The sequence below is a fragment of the Alosa alosa genome, chromosome 10, assembly GCF_017589495.1.
Source record: "Alosa alosa isolate M-15738 ecotype Scorff River chromosome 10, AALO_Geno_1.1, whole genome shotgun sequence".
In the NCBI taxonomy this organism is placed as follows: domain Eukaryota; kingdom Metazoa; phylum Chordata; class Actinopteri; order Clupeiformes; family Clupeidae; genus Alosa; species Alosa alosa.
In genome coordinates, this window is record NC_063198.1 from 60,152 (window position 1) to 79,850 (window position 19,699).

General features: G+C 40.2%; 1 protein-coding gene across 3 annotated transcripts in view; it reads left to right on the forward strand.

Moving 5' to 3' along the window:
• ldlrad2 (low density lipoprotein receptor class A domain containing 2) overlaps nucleotides 1-19,699 on the forward strand; it is a 38,396-nt gene that overhangs the window by 10,614 nt on the left and 8,083 nt on the right. The window contains exons 2-6 of one of the 3 annotated variants that reach the window (XM_048254660.1): nucleotides 5,225-5,367; nucleotides 5,494-5,728; nucleotides 5,863-6,015; nucleotides 7,453-7,560; nucleotides 15,814-16,640. In XM_048254660.1, the coding sequence (XP_048110617.1) occupies nucleotides 5,225-5,367; nucleotides 5,494-5,728; nucleotides 5,863-6,015; nucleotides 7,453-7,560; nucleotides 15,814-16,088 (914 nt within the window). In that variant the 3' untranslated portion in view covers nucleotides 16,089-16,640. Of the gene's footprint in view, nucleotides 1-5,224; nucleotides 5,729-5,862; nucleotides 6,016-7,452; nucleotides 7,561-15,813; nucleotides 16,673-19,699 lie in introns of those variants that run through there. The other 2 variants (XM_048254658.1, XM_048254659.1) reach the window with 2 other exon arrangements.

Here is a 19,699-nt window from a genome sequence, read left to right on the forward strand (position 1 = left end):
CGAAAATAAATCACACTTCAATTTGTCTCCATATTTTACTCCATCCCCCACTCTTGAAACTTTTGTGTATGCTTGTTTGGCATGCGTGAGTGTGTGTGTGTGTGCGGCTGCACAGAAAGTAGCCTACTGGTGCTGAAAAGGTGAATAGATTGTAGAATAGCCAAAGAAGATGTAGCATTGTTATAAAACCTTTAAAATCTCTAAACAATCACAAGTAGGGCAGTTCATCACAGTTCATCCATTGCAACTAGAATGATGAAAGGTCACTTACACCTGTAGGCTACATTGTATTTGGGAAAAGCAAAAGGTATCAGCATAATGTTATTTATTTATTTATTTATTTATTTATTTATTTAATTAATTATTTATTTATTTATAAACAAAAACACCTCTGTCAGTTCCATGCCGTTTTCAACAGCTATCAAAAACAAAGGTCATTTTTGGATGGATTTTTTTTCGTGAATGTTTCTTCTTCTACATAAGATTTTAGTCATCTTTAGTTCATGTAATACTTTATTGTCAATGCACAAATTAAGTAACAGTAGTCTGAAACGTTATTGTTAATGCACAAATTAAGTAACAGTAGTCTGAAACGAAATGCTGTTTTACATCTAACCAGTGGTGCAAATAACTGACATGTCCAAATGGGCCTTGATGAAATGCGTTAACTAGACTGTTCATACACATTTTAATGGGCCAAAGTTGAAGAGCTGTTGTCCGTTATTGTTAAATTACAAATATAGGCTGATTCATGTTCCCTTGCATTGTGTAACTGAGGTCCATGGCTAGTCTGGCTTTCACCAGACCAAGCTCAATCTTTTAAGAAATAAAAAAATAAATAGCGGGCAGATCAGGCTGAGTTCACCCAGCCTAGTCCATAGGCACCCGATATTGTTTAATTTTCTGATTGAGATATCCACGCTCTGGCTATTCTAAATGCAAAAATGCATCAGGGAGTTATGACAAAACTGTAACTAACAAACTAGATCCTAATAGAAAGCTGTTAGCTTCCCTAAGCTACAGGTAGGCTTATAAGGTAGGCCTATTTACAACATAAATTGTCAATAGGCTATGCTGGCGACACAAATAAAATCTCCTTTGGAAACCAATGGCTTACGCCTTACAGTATCAAGCGAACTTAAACTGCCATATTGTGGCGAAAAGTAGTAATAAAATTCACGCAGCTCCATGAGTCAAGGAAGGCGCGAATGAAGTAGCCACTTCTAAATGGGACCCACTACACAGTTAAGGTGTGTTGCTAAAGCAGCCATAATAAAAATGAAGGTGTCATTGTTTGGATACTTCACACACTTGCTTTTTAATTTCACAGACTACAACTACCAAGCTGGAATCAAAGCACATCGATTCCCCTCTCTCTCACACCCTGCACGCACTTAAAACAAAATAAACAGGCGTCTCAGTCTCACGCATGTATAGGCAAAACTGTATCAGACCGGTGTAACGTTGGTAAATCTTCCATTGCACAGAATGATTTTTGTAGCACGTGCAACAAATGACAGTCGAAAGATACAATTACAGTGCTGCTATCAATTTGCTTGGTATAACCGCATTTATAGTTTTCTACAAATGCAATCAATCAAATTGGCCTCCATCACTCAACCAACGCTAACGGTAACATTACCTAGGTCCTTATTGATATTATAAGATTAACGTATTACTGCAGTAAAACCAAGCATGTCCGATAAACATCCTCAGATTTATTTCGGCTTCAAGAAGAAATGGGAATTACATTTCATGTGAACATTGTACTATCCTTATTAGACGTTCTCTGCGGTAAACTAGCCTACAGTCCTTAGGAAGCGTCCATTGTTTTTCCAACCCACTTTTAACTTCCAACAAAATTACGTCTCACTGCAACGATGCGCCATCTAGTGGACAAACGACTATTTATCGCCAATACTGGAAATTCAGCCATGATGATGATGATGAATATTAGGCTTTCTTTTAATCCTACTGAATTTGTAATTATGTATCGGCCATTCTAATACCGATAGTATGTGGGTGCCTGTGTGTGTGTGCATGTGTATATGTGTGCACCGCCATCTACAGGCCAATGAGTGTACAGTCACTAAATGTACACATAACCTAATTTTTTTAGACCCCCCCATGGATGAAATTCTACGAAACTTGGCATACCCCCAGAGAATGCCAGGTCAAGCATACACATAAAATTTGGTGCAGTTCTGAACATCTTAACTGAAGATAGGGGCGATTTAAGCAGAATAATATTGCATTTTCATTTTTTACTGGGGGGGGGGGGTGCAAATCACAAATGAGTGATTATGGGCCAGGTTGATGTGGGCCCTTGAGACCAACATACCATAAAAGATTCTTCATCCTCAGTGCCACGGTTCAGGTAGTTATTTAGGAAAAATTGCTTTTTTGGGTTTGGGGGCCCAGCACGGGGTGAGGGCCCCGGGGACAAAACGAAAATTTTCCGTAAAAGTCTAGTGGGGCTACATACCCACCAAATTTCATGTGCCCCGGTGGTTCAGTGTCCCGGGTATCGTTGACCAAAAATTCAGGAAGTAGATGACGGGGGGGAAAAAAAAAAAAAAAACTTTGACAATCCCTATATGACCGCTTCGCTAGCTTTGCTAGCAGCGGTCATAATAAATGGTGCATATTTTGCAGAAAAATGAATGTCTCCTTGTTCATGCCCTTTAGTCAATGGTTAGGCTACTACTAATCAATTCCTAGTTTACTTTTGAGTATTATAATTGCCACCCACTGACCTTTCTTGGTATGGCTGTAGTATTTGTAGTCTCAGTATGCTATACAAGCAATAAGTATGCAGGTAAGTGACTAGTTAAAAGCAGGGATGGATTAATGAACAGACCTACCAGGCCCAGGGTCCTAGGAGCTCTGGTGCTCTACACAAATATGCTACTGTACTATAGGCCTGTATTGGGTTTGTTCATCTCATGACTGAATGATGTGCATTTATATCCACAAATGTCACCAGAATCTATCATCTAAGGCAGTGGTTTTCAAAGTGGGGGCCGCGAGGTGGTGCCAGAGAGGCCTCAGCAAGTTGAATGGAAAAATAAAAGCAACAAATAAATACATTTGAAAAATACAATGCCATTATAATAATTTGTCGCATATCTGAACATTATATTTTCCATGATAATACCTGGAAATAATAGTAGAGTGATAGCTCTCATATAGCAGAAAGCCCCAAATGCAATTTTTACACACTGTAGCCTATGCTCCATCGCGAAGTGCTTGTGGCTAAAATAATTATTAGGATTAGCTTAATGTATTTTTACATTTGCCGTAGTATTGTCGATGGGTTTAGTAACACATCAAGGGGGTCCTTGTCCAGAACATAGTGGTATTTGGGGGGCCTTGTTGTGGGAAAGTTTGGGATCCCCTGATCTAAGGGACTAAGGGACTATTTATCAAAATCATCTCCCGGGGGAGCACACCCCTTGACCCCGCTTGACAATTATGTTGATCAGGGCATATCTTGGTTTAGGGGATTTTTTTCTACTATCACCCCTGCATTATACTATCTACATGCAACTTTTAAACTATATATTCTGTCTCAGGCTTTAAGTATGCAATCTGTTTCTCTTAAGACTACAGATCCTGATCAACTAGTTCCTCTGCCCACAACTGTTTCAAAATAAATGTCCTCACTACAATAATTCACTATTAAATAATATAACTATTTAAACTAACTATTTAACTGTTCAGCCATTCCAACTGTCAGTTGCCATCAACTATGACTCCCACCAACTGTAGTTAGTTAGCACTGTTAGCATAGTTAACATTGATAACATAAATGCTAGCAAACATTAAGCTAAGTTAGCTAAGTAACATGGTTAGCATAGTTAACATTGGTAGCATAATTGCTAGTAGACATTAGTTAAGTAAGCTAAGTAACATGGTTAAAATAGCTAGCATTGTTAGCATTGCTACCATAGTTATCATTGTTAACATAACTGCTAGCAACTATTAGCTAAGTTAGCTAAGTAAAATGGTCAACATATTTAGCATTGCTAACATTGTTATCACAACAGCTAGCACACATTATCTAAGTTATCTCCTTTAACACTATTTTACATCATATGTTTTGCATTTTCATGCACTGGTAATTCCTTGGAATTGCATTTCTAGTTTTATTTTATTATTTTTATTAAAGAGGAGAGGTCTGTCTGCCTCTCCACCACTTCCACTACCTCCTACAACAATGTTTGTGTACTGACTGTCCACTGGCCCACTGTTTACTGCTTACACTCTTCACCCTGTTTACTGGGTATATTAGCCCATATGCACAACCCCTCCCTCCTTACCCCAGCCTGGACTGAGGCCAAACTTAATTTTTGACTAATGACTGTAACCTTACTTCAAACGTCTAATATTGACTGTTGGTTTGTGTCTCACTTTCTACTAAACTTTATCCTATATGCACTGCTATCCTTGCACTGCTAGTTTTTATGCTACTATGTCTACGTTATTCTCTGATATTGTCCATATTTAATGCTAAGGTCTATAGACTTTATCTTTGCACTGTTGGACTTATTTACACTATCACCATGACACACACTCTCATAGAGCACCTTACATTCCCCATTCCCTATCAGTCCCTACCCTGTCACTGCAAGCGTCTCATGCTTAGCCCTTAGTACATTCATGTGGATTTTTGATTTAGTGTCTTTTAATGTCCATATTATTTATTTTGATTTGTTATTATATCATACTGTTTATGTTGTAAGTGTATGTTGAGTGTGATACCTTTAAGTTACTGGGACCTTGAATTTCCCCTTGCGGATCAATAAAGTATAATAAAGTATATTCTTTGGCTAATGCGCTATGTATAGCACTTTGGTCAATGCGAGCTGTGTTTAAATGTGCTCTAAAAATAAACTTTATTTACTTACTTAATTAACAAAGCCCTGAGGCAGAGAATTTGCCTCAATCATTTTTTTGTAATCAATTTATTCGAGTTACTCGAGTAATCATTTCAGCCCTAATACAATGTAATGTTTCTGTGTAACTAATGACTGTGTAAGATTACATATTAGAGTGGTTTATTAAGGCACTGTTTCTCTACAATATTTAGGATTTGATGAAGGCAGGATCAAGGGTCCAGTCAGACAGCATAGTTGCACATTGTACCCACCAAATACAATATTAAGTGATTAAATAAGCAAATAAACACCTTTTTTAACCTTTCCACTTCTCTTTCCATCAGTGAATGTTGTTGATTTATGTGGCCAAACTATCCATGGGGATGGGTTGATCATCAACTCCCACCAGGAATCTAAGAAATACTACTTTGTCACCATGGGAACAGACTGCCAATTGACCATACAAGCCAACATGCTGCAAGACAGGGTACTGTTCCATTTCCGCTTCTTCCTGGTTTACAGCCTTCTACGGGTGGCCCCCCTTAGCCCTTCACCCTTTTTCCCAGAGTCTGCCAGTAAACCCTCACTTTCTCGCCCTGCCTGGCCTGACCAGCATGTGGAGTCAACTTCTAAGGATGGCCAGGAAGACCCCTGCTATGCCGGCTCTTACATACAGTTCTATGATGGCCCTAATATGAACTCACCCCCCATAGGGCTCCCACTTTGTGGAAAAAAAAGTCTACCACGACCTGTAATTTCCACAGGAAATTACCTGACTTTGAGACTGGTTACGAGGGGCACACAGCCCAGGGTTGATTTTGTTGGAGACTTCACTTCTTTCAGATTGGGTGAGCTATATGGCTGTATTTATTTTTAGGACATTTGAATCGTTAAATCACAATGTCTTTGCATTACAATATACTTATTACACCTTTACAACATTTTTGAAAATGATCTCACAAAAAATGTTTTAACTTTGCAGGTTCCAACCAATCAGAATGTGGTAATGTACTTTACTTTAGCTGTTGGAATGGGAAGTGCATTCCAATGAGTTTGGTTTGTGATGACGACAAAGACATTGACAACTGTGGAGACGGCAGTGATTTAAGAAGTCATCATGAGGCTAAATGCACAAGTCAGTAACAATTTTAATTTACAACAAAAAAGAGGGGTAGAGGAGTGCTTCCTGGACTCAAAAGTTTGGTTAAGTTAGAGGTGCTCTTTGGATAGGAAACTAAATGCCAAGAATCAAAGAAACTTGGCTTAACTCCCAGAAGAAGGCATGTAGCCGAAACACTTTGGAGTTTTTTAGAAGGTTTACTTGACCAAGCCATAATAATAACGGCTTTTTAACTTTTTCAATGGAGAGTGCCTTGGAATTTTAATTGACAATTGGCTCACTGCCAAAAAAAAGGTGGGCGCTGTGTAAAATGTAAATAAAAACAGAAGGCAACAATTTACATATCGTATTTACCCTATTAAGACAAAATCCCTGTGCACTGGCTGTTTTTGGATCCCAGGTGCTGGCGATACACAGGGATATCAGTTTACCCTATGTTTCATTGACAATAGGTCAAAACAGAAATGTTATTGTTTTATTGATTTATTTTTAAATAAATCTTATGAATTTGAATTTGAGACATGTTGACCATTGCTTCCCTCCTTCATTTAACAACATTCTGTAAATGTTTGGAAACTGGGGAGACCAGCAGCTGAGAATTAAATTATTTTTAAATAGCAAGGTTTATAATGAGCAGCCTTCAGGAAGGGATGGGGGGCCTGTCCCCTCTGGAATTTCAGCCTATGTATTTATTAGTATATATACCCAGAAGTGTAAAAATCTGGCTTCAGAAAGTAAAATTGATGTCACAATTAAGCTCTCTCACCACAGCGGCCTGCCTTGCAACGTGAACTGCATTTACTGGATATAGCGCTTTTTTCAACTTCTGCAAGCACCCAAAGCGCTTTACATTGTCATGCCTTACATTCACCTATTCACACACCCACTCACACACAAATGGTGGAGGCTGCCATGCAGGGCCCAACCTGCTCACTGGGGTTAAGTGTCTTCCTCAAGGACACTTCCACAGGTTCAGGAGGAGTTGGGCTCCAACCAGCAACCTTCCAGTTGCTGGATGATGACTCTACCTCTTGAGCCACTTGCCGCCCACAGTATTGTGGCAAGCCCCATCTGCTACTGTAATTAGCAAACACACATCAAAAGGCGAATCTCACTTTTGTTACAAATAGGCAAGGTTATTTATCACTAAATTAAAACTATGCATAGAAACATTTGCATTTTCCTTCTTGCTCAACCATAGTAAGCAGTTCTAATAACCTATGTGTTTCTAAAACGCAATCCTGCTACTGGGGGATCCATATTTGTTTTCTGAGCTGATCTTATGAACACACTTTTTTGAAGGTTGGGATTTTTAAAATTGGTGTCTCTGAGCTTGTGATTATCATGAAGGCAGTATTAACATGTGGCAGGACCTTTACTTTCTGAAGCCGGACTAAAACACCTCTGTTTATACCTCATGCCCTCATACCCACTTCCTGCTCTGTTTCCAAGGTCATCAGTCTGTGAAACTGTCTCCACAGTTTACCCTTCCAACTTCAACTATCCTCACAAAGAATTGTGGCACACCTGAAATCCCCATGAACACCAACACAGTTGCAGGTGAGTGGCTCAGCTACTCTATTACAAATAAAAGCCTTTTAGGTAAACCCTATTTTTTGTTTATAGACACACATGTTCACTAAGTAATTACAGTAGCAGATGGGGCTTGCCACAATACTGTTCTCTCTCTCTAGCTGTTTTTTGTATCTTCTATGGAGTGCAACTTCTAGCAATTTGCACATGATTTTGATGTGACGTTTATGGTCCTAGTAGCCTGTATCATTGATGTATACAGTTTTGAAAATGCTCAACACGACATGCCAACAATAAATGTTGAATATCTCCACAACCACAAGGACCATATACATAAAAAAGGTGTCAAATGAAAGCTAACACTCATGGGCTGTCTGCAGAAGTGTCGGAATGGACATTTATTGTACAGTGTAAGAGACAACAGAACTAGAAAATGAAAAAAACAATATCCGCCTAAAGAGAACCAGTTGTCAAAGTGAATATCAGCTTGGAAACATAACATAGTATCCCACAACCTCTTTCAACCAGTACCCCTATCTATGGGAATGAGTCAAGCCAAGTTTAAAGCTTGTAGGGATAGACAGTGCAATGCTGCACATGTTACCACAAGGACCATATACATAAAAAAGGTATCAAATGAAAGCTAACACTCATGGGCTGTCTGCAGAAGTGTCGGAATGGACATTTATTGTACAGTGTAAGAGACAACAGAACTAGAACATGAAAAAAACAATATCCGCCTAAAGAGAACCAGTTGTCAAAGTGAATATCAGCTTGGAAACATAACATAGTATCCCAAAACCTCTTTCAACCAGTACCCCTATCTATGGGAATGAGTCAAGCCAAGTTTAAAGCTTGTAGGGAGAGACAGTGCAATGCTGCACATGTTATAATTCTTTAATGTCAAGGCGGAAATGTAGATGTTGGTCTATGGGGCTACTGTATTTGACTTCATTAACTCATTGAATGCCAAGCTTCGGGAGATTTGTCTTAGAGTGCCAGCAATCTAGACCATTGTTGATGATATTTGTACAGCCAAAGCATATTCTGTGTTATAGCTATGAACACATACAATGGCTCGTTTAAAAGGTGAGACTTTAAGCTCTCGGTGGGTGCAAACCGTGTATTTCTACACGCCTCTGTTCCTGAGAAATCCCAAGCTAAACAGTGGCTAGTTTTCATCAAAATCGCTGTTTTTTTCTAGAAATGGAGATATATTTCATGAAATATAAAGTGTTGCCTGTTACTTCCTTGTGTAAACTTTCCGGGAAGTGATCAGCGAGACCTGGCGAGACTGCCACCTAGTGATAGACCCACGAAAATGGCCTGGTTTTGACCTGACGTGCATGAGTCACTGATTCGACCCAAAGCGGCAACCGAGTTATGATAAAATGAGTTCCCAAAATCACATATAAGGTGTGTTAGAGTGTTTAGTTTCGTAATTTAAAAAAAAGCTAAAAACGTAATATTACGTTTTTGGCACTCAATGCATGGGAAGGAAAAACGTAACATTACATTTTTGGCACTCAATGAGTTAATGTACCAGGTTGTAACACAAATATTTTTAATTGACATATCACTATAGTTATTAATTCCATCCTAACATAATTGCTCTCTCACTTCTTTAGGGTTAGGGGTTAGTAACTAGTTAGTAGTAATAACTATAGTAATAGTCGTATGGCAAAGGTATGTTTTTCCTCATCCAAGCAGTGACACTCAGGTAGGCAGCCAACAGAAGGCACCCAGGGACCATGTCCATGTGCTCAGTCTGAGTCCTGGTCAGGGACACAAAAGAAGAGTTTACTGTTTTGATAATGAATACCTTCCCGATACAAAACATGCATGCATGCATCCAAGGGCACAATATAAATCTAATCCACAAAACAGGAAAAACAATACCATGCCAAATAATCTGAAACAATATAGTTGCATATAATGTGACAAAACTCAATAATAATGATATGAGTACCTGAGTATTCTTGCACCAAACTGTACAGGCACACCCACATGCCCCACTACAAAATAATCCACTTTTTCGACATCGACACTGCCTGGTACTGCACTGACTTCCACTTTCCTTGCATCCACATATCGTCAGCTCCAAGCACCTGGCCTGTACAGGTTCTTTGGTTAAAAGCTGGGAGACAAGCATTCCATCCTTCCAACCATAACTGGTTGGTGAGGGCAACTGTGGATGGGAGACTAGTGACTGTTTCCAAACCTTTGTTTGATAGTGGGCCCTTGTGAGGTGCAGAGACAAGGCATCCTTAGTTGGTGGTAAAGTATCAACATTGGCTTTCACTTTCCAAAACAGGACACAGCGAACATCATGGATTGAAGTGCTGGTCATTTTTGGATTATACAGTTTGCAGACAAACTGTTCTGCTGAGGATAGAATAGCTGGACTTAGTACTTCATCCTCACCAAAGTTGTGGAGAAGATGAAGGCACAACCTCATGATGCCACAACCAAAGGGTATGAGAGGCTCATCATTCAGTGCAGAGACACAGATGTACTGTTGTTGCATCTTGTGTTTGCAACCTGCTGAGCCCAGAAATTTGGATGAAAGCAGGAACTGCCAAGAAACCACGCTACATTAAAGTGTATGATATTAAAATGTCAAATGAGATTCTGGGTGGTCTGTTGGCATTTCATGCCATCACTGGATGTGACACTACCAGTCAGTTCACTGGAATAGGAAAAAGGACGGTGTGGAAATGTGGACGGTGTTCTATCTTTGAGGTGTAAAAGTGGAAAATGTTGTTTGACCTATTACTGTACATTTCCCAAAATTGGACTCTCAATCAAAACGAGTGATAAACATAGGAAAACAAGTGCCTGATCCTAAGGGACTATTTCATCATTCTTCAGACTGCAGACGGATTACGACTTTCCCTTATCAGAAGCCATGGATGAATAGTGAGGTCAGACTCCTGCTGAAGGCACGAGACATCGCATTCAGATCAGGTGATGCTCAAGCCTATAGCTCATCCAGGGACAATCTGAAAAGGGGCATCAAAAAGAACAACTCTGACCCCCGACGCATGTGGCAAGGCATCCAGGCCATCACAGATGACAAAACTCCACCACCCCCCCCCCCCGCCCGTCACGACACCTTGCCTGATGAGCTGAACCACTTCTATTGCCGCTTTGATAGGGACAATAAGGAGGTGGCCATCAAGGCTGTGGTCTCTGCAGATCACCAGCCGCTCACACTCTCCACCACCGATGTGTGTGCGGCACTGAGCAGGACTAATGCACGTAAGGCTGCTGATCCTGATAGTATCCCTGGACGCGTACTCTTACGACTACTATAATGGTACTGCCATTACATTGCACATATCTGTACATGTTGTTCATATATTGTTCATACTACATCCATATGTATTCTGCTCTTATATGGTAACTGCTAATACAATGCACATACAGTATTTATATTTTATTTATACTACTCTAAACCACCTTCTGTAAACCAACTGTATACACCTTGTTCCAAATTATTATGCAAATTGGATTTAAGTGTCAAACATTTATTTTTTTGTTTTTCAATTAAATTCATGGATGGTATTGTGTCTCAGGGCTCTTTTGATCATTGAAATCAATCTCAGTCTCAATAGGGTTGAGGTCAGGGGAAGATTGGGGCTACACCATGAGTTTCTCTCCTTTTATGCCCATAGCAGCCAATGACCCAGAGGTATTCTTTGCAGCATGAGATGGTGCATTGTCATTCGTAATTAAGCAATAACCCTGGCTGCTATGGACATAAAAGGAGAGAAATTCATGGTGTGGCCCCCATCTTCTCCTGACCTCAACCCTATTAAGAACTTTTGGATCATCATCAAGCAAAAGATCTATGAGGGTGGGAGGCAGGTCACATCCAAGCAGCAGCTCTGGGAGGCTATTCTGACATCCTGCAAAGACATTAAAGCAGAAACTCTCCAATAACTCACAAGTTCAATGGATGCAATAATTGTGAAGGTGATATCAATGAAGGGGTCCTATGTAACTTGGCCTGTTTTTGTTTTTGATTGAAATAACTTTTGATTTCATTTATATGACCTCCTAATGCTGCAAATGGAAAAAAAAAATCACATTGCACTTTTCTGTTTTTTTTGCACTTCTGGTTAGACACAAACTGCATTTTGTTGTCTTTGTACTTGTACTCTAGCCTATTAATCTAGACGCACCCTAGTGGCAGATGGCAGTGGCAGAAATTAGCAGAAATTAGATTTGCTGTGGCAGTGGCAGAAATTAGATTCTAGCAACTCTCTGTTGGCTTGTGAGCTCGAAAAATTAAACTTCTATCAGGCCAATCAAATCGTGTATAATATAAATCGAGTCGTTAGGCGGGCTTAACATAATGATTGATGGCAGAGTTGCAACGGTTTGGCTTGAATTCCCTGCTACTTGAAAACAAAGAAGATGGATGTTGCTGTTGGCGAACAGTGTGACACGAGTTAAGCTTTTATTAAGTTGGCAAAAGTTTGAACTAGCCAACTAGCTCCGCTGGTGGGAAACGCATGGGACTCGCGCTGTCCTATTGCGTGCAGAGGGAATTTGAAAGACAACCGATTATCCCACCCCTCGGACGGAGCACTGCGAACGGTGAGTGCCCAGACCCTACATTTTAATGTGGGTCTGGCTCGTCAGGCTACTTGTACTCTGCACAATGACAATAAAGTTGCATCTAATCTAATATAATATCTATCTATAAAGCAAGAAGCGTCTGTATGTCTGTGTGTCCCGATGTCTGTGTGTCTGTGGCACACATATCTCGCTGACCGTTTGTCAGACTGATTTCAAACTTGGCAGGTGTCTTTCTACGGGCATGAGTAAGTGCAGTGCCAAATTTGACGTTGTTTGAATAACAAATGCAAAAGATAGTCAAATATATTGGGAAAAGAAGCACATTGGATTTCGCCGCTAGCCACTCCCCCTCCCACACAGCACTGTACTGTAAGCTACCAGTGAGGATAGAAGCAGGGCTTTGGCAGAACTGGATCAGTGTAGGTTACACGGGTAAAAAAAACTTAAGTGCAAGATAACCCGCGGATTTTGCAATACGCCAACACACACAGGTAGGCTATGCAGTGGCTCCTCAAAATGACGTAAAAAATGATGTGCAATAAACAGACACTTCGAATAGCCCAGGCTACTTTGGACTGTCTTTAGACTTTGAATAAGCAAACAACAATTCCAACTGCAAGGTCCTAAATTGAAACGAGCGATAATGGTCCCGAATTAAATAACGTCTCAGAATGCCACACATGCAAAGCATAACCAGCAACAAGCAACGAGTGGCAGGCAGAGTGTGATGTCACTTAGGCCTATATGAATAGCCCAGGCTACTTTGGACTGTCTTTAGACTTTGAATAAGCAAACGACAATTCCAACTGCAAGGTCCTAAATTGAAACGAGCGACAATGGTCCCGATTTAAAGAATGTCTCAGAATGCCACACATGCAAAGCATAACCAGCGACAAGCAACGAGTGGCAGTGTCAGACACCAAACAGGACGAGGACCACAAAAGCGTCACGTTCAAAAGTTTATTTAAGGGTTGGGGGTTAAGGGGGTTTCAGGGGTTCCGGGTGGGGGGGGACAGGAGTTCCAAGAGTCTGCGTGTGTGTGTTCCCCAGTAGCCGAACAGCGATGGCAGGAGCTGGATGATCCGGGAAGTCCTGGGGAAACACACACACAACAGCAATTGAAACGAAGCAGCAGTACAGTCAAGGACTAGGGGTATTCATAGAAGAGGGACGGAAGGCAGGTCAAGATTACCGGGCTGGAGAACACAGAAGTAGTCGAAATGGTCCGGGATCACAGGCAAAGAGTCAGAGGCGTTTTCCAAAACAGGCAGGTAACTGGTGCTGGTTGCAGACGATCTGACAAGTGTGGACTGAAAAGCAAGGCTTTATATACAGGGCATGATGAGTGGTGAATGCAGTGCAGCTGGTAGGTAAACGAGGGTGAGGCAGAGCAGAGCAGGAACAGGTGGAGGTCATCAGACTTCAAACAGCGCGTGTTACCAGGCAGAGAGAGAGCTCATGACAGGCAGACAGAGTTAGATGTCACTTATAGGCCACCAGAGACTGTTTTTGAGTCACACCGTTGCAAATTCCATATGATGCATCATTCCACAAAATTGTTTGTTTTCTCTATCTTCAAGTTATTCAATAGGCTAAGCATATAGCCTTGACTCAAAACAGCTGTTAGGATTATGTCATTTTGATTTGTGAAAAATGTCACATGCAGCCATGCTTAAATTCTGCTCACTTCACATTTATTATATTATTATATTATCTGTAGGCCTATTCATTATTCAATGCTTACCTGGAATTATGTTTTTCCCTATCATCCTATTTTTAAAGCAGGCCTACCTGCAGGCATGTAATTGGGCTACAGGAATAGCATTTTTGAACAGGCACTGCACTAGTAATTACAAATAAGTAAGACCATCCATTAGCTAATTTTCATTTTATGTTGAATGAGTGACGGTCGTGCACTGTTCGACTTCATCCAGTCAGAGCCTCTCCAAAATGTCAAAACTTTAATGTCATTGTCTGTTTAAGGTTTTCACACTAATTTAACAGTTACATGTAACAAAATAAACCCAAAGTCTGGTGCACACATAGGTCATAAAGTATGTTTCCAAGCACACCACATTCCGATTTAGGACCATATTCTGGTTATGGCAATATTCAGAATAAGATTTTTCCATGTGAATCAGAAACGGAATATTCTTGTTTACAGGTTAATCAGCATAATAAAGCAGTGACGTGCAGTAGTAGTGTCTGTGTCATGATGTCTCAACGGTCTCTGTCCCTGAATTTCATTTATGACCACAAAATAGGCCAGATTAGAGCCACTATTGTTTTGCATTTTAGCCTTATAATAGGCCGCTTTGATTGAGGGGTTTTCATCGTTTCTTCATGTCAGCAGTGCACGCAAAACCTACGTCTTGGAGCATTACGATACTTTCACCCATCAATAAATTCCATTTTGACATTTAAACTTTCAGGTTTTAATACATAAATTGACCTTGTCTTCACTTAAGAAGTGCAAACTTTTGCCACGCTTTTTTGCTATGTTTGCAAAGTGTCAGGGCATCAAAGCAAGCTACCAAAATTCCTTGCACAAACATGCACAGATGGAATTTAATATTCCGAAAGGGCCATTTGCCAATTAATGTGTTTCCATGCCACAATATTCCGGTTAAAAGAGGCAAATGCTAAGGGTGTTATTCCGGTTTTTAGTATTCCGAACATCTGGAACAAGGTGTTTACATGACTCATGCACAGTCGGAATATTGCCATTATTCCAAATGAAACCGGAATATGGTGTGCATGGAAACGTAACCATTGTTCATGGTCTGGATTGAACACTCACATTTTAGTTATTCTTAAAGGAGAATTCCGGTATTTAGCACTTTGAGTCCCTTTTCTGGTTTGTTTTGGATGAACTAGAGTGGTGGACACCGAAATTTTGACGATTGGTCCTGTGTCGACTTTTCTGACTCGTTTTGAATCGCCTTTACTGCTTCAGAGTGGCTGCAACAGGCATGCACAAACATGTCCTAAAACAACCCTTAACATTCGTTTTCGAAACTGTGCAACTCACCGAGTGGTTAGTGGTGTTCGTTGATTATTAAAATCAAATATATCAGCGCAATGTATGATTTCCAGCTGTCTTATTTGCTATTGTGGAACTATTTTTTCAGACACCTCACAACCGCGTATAAACTTCCGCTCAATATTTGAGCCTGAAGCATAGACGGTGGCGCAGTAATATCAACGTGCAATGAGTCTTCCAACAGAAATCAATGGGATTTTACAAAATGCCAAATAAAACACGACATAAACTGTATTTTGCTATGCTACTTGTTTTGGAACATCAACGAACACCACTAACCACTCGGTGAGTTGCACAGTTTTGAAAACGAACGTTATGGGTTGTTTTAGGACATGTTTGTGCAGCCACTCTGAAGTAGTCAAAGGCGATACAAAATCGTCAAAATGTCAGTGTCCACCACTCTAGTTCATCCAAAACAAACCAGAAAAGGGACTCAAAGTGCTAAATATCGGAATTTAAAGTCTTACTGACAACTGAATGCCGATGTGTCATACCAATCATAGAAATGTGCCCCTTTGTTTAATAATAAAAACATTCTGCTTGCATGCAGGACATTTACAGTATTGTGGACAGTATATGTATTGATGGATACATGTAGCAAATACTTCTCTGGCCTTCCTGGTTGTATTCATTGTTTATTTGATCTCCAGACTCCCCTGTGCCCCCTTTGGCTTTGTATGTGTTACTTGGGCTTATGGTGGGGATAGTGCTGCTTTGCTGGTGCTGCTGGTCCCCCGGTTGGTTCTTGTGGAGGGTGAGTGTTTGCCGCCTCCTGCCCTGCTGCAATTCCTTTTGTGCATCCTGCCAGCTCTGTGCCTGCAGCTGCTCTCCGAACAAGGATCACCGCCTGTCCACAGTCTCACCTCAGAGCTCCCTGACTAATGCTGCCACCAACAGCATTAGTACTACAACTGTAACTGTGTAGCTTTTACACTGACTCAAAGACCAAACACATTTATCTGAGTCATCTGCATGTGTGTGCTTAGACCAGAAAAACCTGATATTATTACCTAGCTACTTTTTCTGTTACCTTTTACTGTCATCATCTCATCATGTTTTAATATTGCATTCTTTTAAACTTCTTATTATTTCTCTTATTATTATTATTTCTCTTAATATTAATAATTGTACAGTTTTGTGACTTTAAAGCATATTTCTAGTTTAGTCATAACTGTTTTGTAGAAGTTCAAGTACAAAGTGTGTTATTGTATAACTGGGGAAGAAATAAAATTAAGGGACTTCTCTGTTTATAGCAATACACTCGTCTTGCTTCCTGATGATTTATTTCTCCATCTCATCCAAAGTCTCCTTCAATGATAATAAGATGGGTACAACCTGCAGTATGGCAACCTGAAAGGTCGGTCATCTGTCAACCTAATCCTGTGGCAGAACTCATGCACACCATGGTTACAGTGATGCTAAGAAAATACACCTTCATATTACTATGTCGAATCAATTGACTTCTCTTCTCTCTGAGGTACAGTAAAGGGCTTCTTTTGACTTCGTCGGGCGGGGGAAAATAAGCTTTAGGCGGGCAAATAAAATGGTAACGCTTTAGAATAACATGTGCTTTTTAGGTATTAACAGTGCATAATAAGCAATTAACAATTAATTGTTAACAGTTAGTTAACTGTTGTTATCCTTTAATAACATTAACTAACTGTTAACATGCACATTTTTAGTTGAATGGTTCTCTATGACAAAATCATTGTTGGGGCGGTTTTTTGCTATTGAGGGCGGGTTTTTGAGCGTGATTGGGCGGAAATCACTCAACCCAATCTGGCAACACTGTCAGCACCCCCTGAGGATGGTGTCCTAGGAGACCGCTAAGGTTGCTTATGCCTAAAAACACCCCAGATGGAATCCATACATCTCTATAACTGTCACATACACCCAGAGGACTAGTCTGCTTTCCCTCCAAAGCCTATCAAGCATGGGCGTAGATTTAGGGTGGGATGCTAAGGACTAGTCCTAATCAATATTTTAAGATGACAAAATTGTCCCCACCAACAGCATTAGTACTACAACTGTAACTGTGTAGCTTTTACACTGACTCAAAGACCAAACACATTTTAATATCACAACACAACACAATTTAAATATCAATATGATGTAATCAAATTACTAAATATGTTAAGCTATTAGTAATCATGCAGATCATAAAATACTATAAATAATGATCAATATACATTTATAGTTTATATGAATTCCAAAATATGAAAAAGAAACCTATGGCAACCATCACTTTCTATGTGTGTGTGGAGGGTCAATCAAATTCTATGATTGCCACTGATGTGAATGATCTCACAAATCACATAAACCAAATCAAATATGAAAAAATTGCAATAGTATCGAAATCGAGATTCTTCACTTGCCGTTGTATTGAAACAATAATGTTGGTATCGTGACAACAGGAGTTATGGATGTGTCCCCACCAAAGCTGAGACCAAACCTACGCCCTTTGCTATCAAGTAGATCATCTGGCAACACCCCTACTTCCCTTAGACACATCACAAAGTTTGCATACACCACACCAAGCATGGCTTTCATTATCTCTCAAACCATTAGTCCGACTGATTTGAAACTTTCCAGGTGTTTCGGTAAGGGCACGAATGTGTGCAGTGGCAAATTTGAGGTTTGGATAAGAAACGCAAGTGTCTTTCATTTTCCAAAACGATCAAAATTGTTGGTGAAGGAAATTAGCTCACATCTTGGCAACACTTTCATGTATCAAAACCAAACTTGGTACATGGACTTTGGACCTCATTGTGAGGGCACAAAAGAAATGTGGTTCCCTTTGATCTCTAGATGGCGCTGCAGTTAGCAAAAATACTGTTGTAACTGTTGATGTGTTTGGATTTAAAACTTAATAGTGGTGTCTGTTAATACTGTAGGAAGTCAGCAGGCCGACACTAAATTATGACAGCTTTGGGCTACCATATTGTTTTTGTTAGAAACATTTTCACAGGCCACACATTTTTGTCAGTTCGTCAACTTTTCAGATCAAGCCTCAAAAAAGTGATGAATTAGATTTTTAACATTCTAAAGTGCCTATCAAAGCCAATCAAAATCTTGGTTAAAGCAACCAAACAGGAAGTGTATATCTCAGCCAGTCTTTGGATGCTTGACATGAAACTTGTGAGTACCATGTGGCTGATGTAATAGCATCGAGTTGCCATGGTGCCTACAGCCTGCTGGCATTGTCAGTATCCAAATTCATGTCTCACTGTATATTAAAGGAGAATTCCGGTGTGATATTGACCTAAAGTGTATTGAAACATGATACCGAGTGTGAACGTATGTCTCATAGCCCATCTCGGCTTGTCCCCTGCACTCCAAAATCTGAAGCTAGTTAGCCGATGCTACCAACAGCTTTTCAATAGTGGTGCTTCGGCATCGGGCTAGCCATGCAAATAAATCACTGTTTTACACCCATTTACGAGGGCTCAATGTATCTCCACACTTCATTGGTAGACTTCGAGGGGCCCTGACATTTAAAAGCGAGACATTGAGAACTTTGAAAAAGCACTGGTAGTTTACTTACAAGGCGATTTATACAGACAGTATCTTCACAGAGTTTAGCGTTTGCAGCCATCTTGAATTTAGTCACGATAAATTCGGCGGCGAGTATGAATGAACAGGTATGATAAGGGGATCAGATTCCAAAAATAATTCAGTGGAAATGTATGGATTCCAGTTGCTGCTACTGGAAGAAAGCTGGAATCCATGCATTCCGCTGAATTATTTTTGTAATCTGATCCCTTTATCATACCTGTTCATTTTACTCGCTGTTCTAATTTATCGCGACTAAATTCAAGATGGCTGCAAACGCCAAACTTCGTGGAAGATACTGTCTGTATAAATCGCCTTGTAAGTAAACTACCAGTGCTTTTTCAAAGTTCTCAATGTCTCATTTTAAATGTCAGGGCCCTCGGAAGTCTACCAATGAAGTGTGGAGATACATTGAGCCTCGTAAAATGGGTGTAAAACAGTGATTTATTTGCATGGTTAGCCCGGATGCCAAGCACCACTATTGAAAAAGCTGTTGGTAGCATCGGCTAGCTAGCGCCAGATTTTGGAGTGCAGGGGACAAGCCGAGATGGGCTATGAGACATACGTTCACACTCGGTATCATGTTTCAATACACTTTAGGTCAATATCACACCGGAATTCTCCTTTAATAAACACATCATTTTAATGGGTGACCATTTAATGGGTGACCATTAAAATGCCAGTATTATGCTTATATTATGCTTAGGTTCAGCGTGTGATGTCATATCGCAACATTAAAAAGGTGGACCCAGAGGAACTCACTTCTCTAATTGCCACTTATCCTTCCCCTGCTTTTAATACTTCATTGGGGGATTTAGTTGACCACTATAATGCCTGCATGTCTACAGCACTTGACAGACTTGCTCCTATGAAGACGCAAACTGTTTCATTTGTGCACTCTGCTCCTTGGTTTACACCTGAACTTCGGCATATGAAATCCTTGGGCCGACGCCTGGAGCGGCTGTCAAAAAAGACTGGTCTTAA